This window comes from Physeter macrocephalus, chromosome 16 (assembly GCF_002837175.3).
Source record: "Physeter macrocephalus isolate SW-GA chromosome 16, ASM283717v5, whole genome shotgun sequence".
Taxonomy (NCBI): domain Eukaryota; kingdom Metazoa; phylum Chordata; class Mammalia; order Artiodactyla; family Physeteridae; genus Physeter; species Physeter macrocephalus.
In genome coordinates, this window is record NC_041229.1 from 62,061,025 (window position 1) to 62,067,728 (window position 6,704).

Genomic DNA, 6,704 nt, shown 5'->3' on the forward strand with positions numbered 1-6,704 from the left:
CCAAATTATCAGCATAATGCAGAATACATTCTCTAGATACAAGGTAATAAAATTAGGAACTATTAACAATGGAATTTAAAAATCCACACTTCTGGAACCCAAGTAACATATTAAATAGCCCTTAAATTTAAAAGGAAAATATAATGCTAATTAAAATTTGAATTGAATAATAATAATTACACATCAAAATTTTCAAGACCCAGATAAATAAGTACTAAAAGGAAATAAGAATGGCTACATATAATCAACCTAAGCATTCCACTCAGAAACTCAGAAAACAAAAACCATCCCCCTCCAAAAAAAAAGAGCAAACTTCAAAAAAGAAGGATAAAGCTGAAAGTCAAAGGGGCAATAAACAAATAGATGATGTGGAAATGCATAAGGCCAAAAGATGCTCTTAAAAATTTAATAAGTCAGATCTCTGCAAGTCTAATTTTTTTTGAAAAGATGATTATAAACAAAATACTGGACAAAATGAGGTAATAACCACAGACATAAGACTTAAAATAATACAAGAGCATTATGAACTATATGCAAATACACTTGAACATCTATATAAAAGGACAAATTCCTAGTAAAGTACACAATGCCAATATAAAATGCCAAAATAGATTTTAAGAGTAATATAAAATTACAGACCAGTAAGTATTAAATGAAACTGAAATGGCAGCCAAGATTCTTTCTCCCTCCCCCAAAATCAAAGGCCCAAAGAGTTTTACAGTTGAGTTCTAGCAAATGTTCAATTAACAGTTAATTACTATTACAATCAAATTGTTTTAGAAAATAGAAGGTGAAAATTACTAGCTCATTATATGGCCAGTGTAATATTGATTACAAGACCTGATAAGAACAATACAAAAGAAAACTATAGGCCCATTTTTAAGTTTGATAGATATGTAAAAAATCCTAAATAGATATTAGCTAACTGAATTCAGATATGTATGAAAAAATTATAAAGCATAATTTATAACAGGAATGGAGGACAGTTCAACATGAGAAAATTAATCAACATAATTCACTATACTAATAGACTATAGAAGAAAACCACAATTATCTCAACTGATGCAGAAAAATTGTGTGATAAAGATCATAATGTTCACCGCCTATAAAGGTCTTAAAAAAACTTTTAGCCAACTACAAATAAAAAGAAACTACCTAAATTGGTAAAGGTTATATATTGATACTAAGAATCTACATCAAACATTAAGCTTAATGGAGAAACTTTATACATATTCCCTTTATGATGGTAACAAGATAAGAATGCCCACCATCATCACTGCTTTCAAAATAGTACTAAGGGTTCTGACAAATACTATAAGAAAAGAAAAAGAAATAAGAAGCTAAGGATTAGAAGAAAAAACATAAAATGTCATTATTTGCATATGTTATGGCAATCTACCTAGAAAAACAAGAGTATGTGGATAAACCATAAACTGATGAAAAAGCTCAGCAAAATTACCAGACACAATAAAGCAAAAGCATCACGGTATCAGCAATCAACTACCAGAAAACAAGATATCACTCACAACAGCAAAAAAAACCAAAAACCCAAAAAAACAACTATCTTATAAAAAGATAGTTTTATCTTTGAAGACAACTTTCAAATTCCAATAAAGTAGAAAAAAGATTATCTGAATAAAGGGAGAAGCATGCCTCCATGTTCTTGGATGAGATGACTCAAATTCAATATACCTCCAGTCAAATTTCTAGCTGGATTTTTTGAGAAACACGATATACTTTTTTTCCCTAAAATTTATAGGGAGGGAAAAGAAGTCCATAAAGACTTAAGTAAACCAGGCAGGAGGACTTGTTCTACTAGATACTGACATACCACCAAACTACAATAGTAAAATCAGAACAAATAGACCAGTAGAACAGAATTGAGGACTCAGAGCCTAAGCAATGTACTTGTTTATATATGAAAACTTATTAACAATAAAGATGGCATTAAAAATCAAAGAAGAAAGAATGGATTATTTATACTAGATGGTGGTGTGAAACTGATTAACTATATGAGAAAAAATAAAGCTGGATTCCAACTTGATATCATATACAATGGGACACTAGATGGATTAAACACTTAAATGTTAAAGGGAAAGTTATAGAGTTAGTAAAAGAAAATGTTAGGATTGAAAAACATTTACCATTGTTAAATGAATCCAAGGGCCAGTTCTTTGGGGGGAAAATATTAACAATAAAATAGATCAATCCCTGACTAGCTATAAAAGAAAAGAAAAAGGGGTGGGCACAAACAAAAAAGTTAGAATGAGATTAGTGAAAAAGCAAGAGATAAAAATTTACTTGAACATTAGGTGAGCACTTTCCACCATTCTTTAGAACATAAATCTGAAAATCTGAATGGGAAATGTATTTTTTCCTAGAAAACCATTTGATATAGCCCCAAGAAAAGGCAAAAATCCTGAACAGATCAGATATTTTGAAAGAAACTGGTCAAATTATCAAAGAAATATGACCTTCACAATAACAACCCAAAAGTTTCCTTAAATGAATTCTTTCAGATTTGCAAAGAATAGATTATGTGATTCTATTAAACTATTCCAAGGCATGTGAAAGAATTATCAAAAATTTTAAGAAACTCAGGAAAACACTGAGACAGTGAAATCAGAAAACTACAGATCTATATTACTAATGAATATTGACATAAACTTCAGAAACAAAGTAAAATATAAGGCCAATCAAATGCAGCAACACCTGTATTTATAATCTACTGCCACACTAGTTACTTCAAAACCGAGTGGCTTAAAACAATAATTATTACCTTTCATGGTTTCTCTGGGTCAGAAATTCAGAGGTAGCTTGGCTGGGCAGTTCTGGTTTGGACCTCTCATGAGAGTGATGTTGAGCTGTCAGCTAGTGCTGCAGTCATCTAAAAGGCTTGACTGGGCTGGAGGATTCACTCCCAGGGTGGCTCACTCACATGGCTGGCAGGTTGGTTGTGATTGTTGATGGAAGGTGGAAGGTCTCAGTTTCTTTCTACTTGGTCCTTTCTTGTGGCCTGGGCTACGTCTCAACATGGTGGCAAGTTTCTTGAGAGAGACAGGCAAGCAAAAGCTGCATCCTATTAATGACTTAGCCTGGGAAGTCACATAGCATCACTTCTGCTGTACTCCATTGGCTGAGGCAAACACATGCCCCCAGACAGATTTGAGAAAAGGGGACACAGATGACACCTTTTGGTGGGAAGAGTGAAAGTCATGTTGTAAGAAGAACATGAAGGATAGGCTGAATTATAGGTATGACTATCTTTGGAAAACGTAATATGCTATAAACCAAAGTATATTATAGCATGATGAAATGGTAGCTAATTCCAAAAGGCAAAGGAAGGTTCATAAGAGAAAATCAATTAACTATAAGCCATCATAATAATGTCAAATAAGAAAAGCCATATAATTATTTTAATCAATGCCCAAAAGATCTCTCTTAAAATTCAACATTGATCCTTCATTTAAAACTACAAAGCAAGTTAGCAAAACAAAAATAAAGACATGCAAATATAGTTCAAAACGAAAGGTAAAATATTAAAGGCATTCCCATTAAAATTGGAAACAAGGATACTACAAATTCACTATTTTAAAACCATTACACAACACAGCCATAAATAAATAAATAAAACCATTAATATGAAAGCACTTGCCCGTGCAAGAAGACAAAATTATCTGTAGAGGGTATGATTGTTTTTCTGGGAAACTCAAGAAAATCAACTGAAAATTATGAGCAATTACAAGGGAGTTCAACATCCCAGAAATTCCACTACTAGGTTTGTACCCTAGACAAACTTACAAATGTATACCAGAAGACATGTACAAGCACATTTAGAGTATAACTGCTATCACAGCAAAAAATTGGAAATAATTGAAAAGGCCCAACAACACTAGGTTGGATAAATAAGCTGTTTTTCATACTGCGAAATAGTACACAGCTGTGAAAATAAACTACAGCTACATGAATCAACATGGCTGCATTGTAAAAATCTAACATTATGCTAAAGTAGCCATTCACAGAATATATACAGTGATTCCATTTATCTAATGTTAAAAAATAGTCAAAACTGAACAATTTTGTTTAGAGATGCAGTAATAGGTAGTTAAAACTACACACACACACACACACACACACACACACACACACAGCTAAGGAATGCCAAACACAACATTTAAGATATCATTTGCCTCTCTAGGAGAAGAAGGAATGAAGTTGTGGGCTTATCAGGCGGCTTTTAAAAGTATTTGCTGGTCTACATAGTGGGTATCCATGTTATTGTTGTATTTTAAAGTATACACATATGTTTTCATATATTTCTGGTATTTTTTCTCACACCAAAATAAATACCTGATAGGTTTAAGATTTAAACTTTTAAAGTACTATAAACTATAAAAATAATTGAGGAAAATAAAATTAATTATGTATTAGATTTGGGGATGAGAAGAAATTTCAAAGCATAAAACTATACATATAAATAAAAAGAAGTAAGATTCACTTTATACAAATTTAAGTTATACAAAGAAGTCCTTAAAAGTAAAAGGCAAATGATAACCTAAAGAAATATTTACAGCATATAACAAATGGCTTCCATATTTTACATACTGAGTACCTTCTATCAAATGGAAACAAAAAATTCAGTAGGAAAAAGGTAATTGAGTCAATTTATCAAAGAAGGAATGCAAATGACCAATAAATATATGTTGAATGTGGTCAAACTCCACTTTTTTTATCACCCTGATTATCCTTTCGTATTATGTCAATATTCATATTGACATAATACAATCAACAGTAACACAATCATAGTAGGGGAGTTTAACACCCCACTTTCACCAATGGACAGATCATCCAAAATGAAAATAAATAAGGAAACACAAGCTTTAAATGATACATTACACAAGATGGACTTAATTGATATTTATAGGACATTCCATCCAAAAACAACAGAATACACATTTTTCTCAAGTGCTCATGGAACATTCTCCAGGATAGATCATATATTGGGTCACAAATCTAGCCTTGGCAAATTTAAGAAAATTGAAATCATATCAAGTATCTTTTCTGACCACAACGCTATGAGACTAGATATCAATTACAGGAAAAGATCTGTAAAAAATACAAACACATGGAGGCTAAACAATACACTACTTAATAACGAAGTGATCACTGAAGAAATCAAAGAGGAAATCAAAAAATACTTAGAAACAAATGACAATGGAGACACGACGACCCAAAACCTATGGGATGCAGCAAAAGCAGTTCTAAGAGGGAAGTTTATAGCAATACAATCCTACCTTAAGAAACAGGAAACATCTCGTATAAACAACCTAACTTTGCACCTAAAGCAATTAGAGAAAGAAGAACAAAAGAACCCCAAATTTAGCAGAAGGAAAGAAATCATAAAGATCAGATCAGAAATAAATGAAAAAGAAATGAAGGAAACAATAGCAAAGATCAATAAAACTAAAAGCTGGTTCTTTGAGAAGATAAATAAAATTGATAAACCATTAGCCAGACTCATCAAGAATAAAAGGGAGAAGACTCAAATCAATAGAATTAGAAATGAAAAAGGAGATGTAACAACTGACACTGCAGAAATACAAAAGATTATTAGAGATTACTACAAGCAACTGTATGCCAATAAAATGGACAACCTGGAAGAAATGGACAAATTCTTAGAAATGCACAAGCTGCCGAGACTGAACCAGGAAGAAATAGAAAATATGAACAGACCAATCACAAGCACTGAAATTGAAACTGTGATTAAAAATCTTCCAACACACAAAAGCCCAGGACCAGATGGCTTCACAGGCGAATTCTATCAAACATTTAGAGAAGAGTTAACATCTATCCTTCTCAAACTCTTCCAAAAGATAGCAGAGGGAGGAACACTCCCAAACTCATTCTATGAGGCCACCATCACCCTGATACCAAAACCAGACAAAGACGTCACAAAGAAAGAAAACTACAGGCCAATATCACTGATGAACATAGATGCAAAAATCCTCAACAAAATACTAGCAAACAGAATCCAACAGCACATTAAAAGGATCATACACCATGATCAAGTGGGGTTTATCCCAGGAATGCAAGGATTCTTCAATATATGCAAATCAATCAACATGATACACCATTTCAACAAACTGAAGGAGAAAAACCATATGATCATCTCAATAGATGCAGAGAAAGCTTTTGACAAAATTCAACACCCATTTATGATAAAAACCCTGCAGAAAGTAGGCATAGAGGGAACTTTCCTCAACATAATAAAGGCCATAAATGACAAACCCACAGCCAACATCGTCCTCAATGGTGAAAAACTGAAACCATCTCCACTAACATCAGGAACAAGACAAGGTTGCCTACTCACCAGAAATCTCTTGCATTCCTATACACTAATGATGAAAAATCTGAAAGTGAAATTAAGAAAACACTCCCATTACCATTGCAACACAAAGAATAAAATACCTAGGAATAAATGTACCTAAGTAGACAAAGACCTGTATGCAGAAAACTATAAGACACTGATGAAGGGAAGTAAAGATGTTACAAACAGATGGAGAGATATACCATGTTCTTGGATTGGAAGAATCAACATTGTGAAAATGACTCTACTACCCAAAGCAATCTACAGATTCAATGCAATCCCTATCAAACTACCACTGGCATTTTTCACAGAACTAGAACAAAAAATTTCACAATTT

At 32.6% G+C, this 6,704-nt stretch overlaps 1 protein-coding gene across 3 annotated transcripts in view; it reads right to left on the bottom strand.

The window, feature by feature from the left end:
• Nucleotides 1–6,704, bottom strand: part of ZNF214 (zinc finger protein 214) — a 29,385-nt gene that overhangs the window by 17,477 nt on the left and 5,204 nt on the right. Inside the window, exon 2 of one of the 3 annotated variants that reach the window (XM_028501098.2) lies at nucleotides 2,780–3,047. The exons of the other annotated variants lie outside the window; for them this stretch is intronic. Within the exon in view, the coding sequence (XP_028356899.1) occupies nucleotides 2,780–2,786 (7 nt within the window). The 5' untranslated portion in view covers nucleotides 2,787–3,047. The remainder of the gene's footprint in view (nucleotides 1–2,779; nucleotides 3,048–6,704) is intronic. 3 annotated transcript variants of the gene reach the window in all.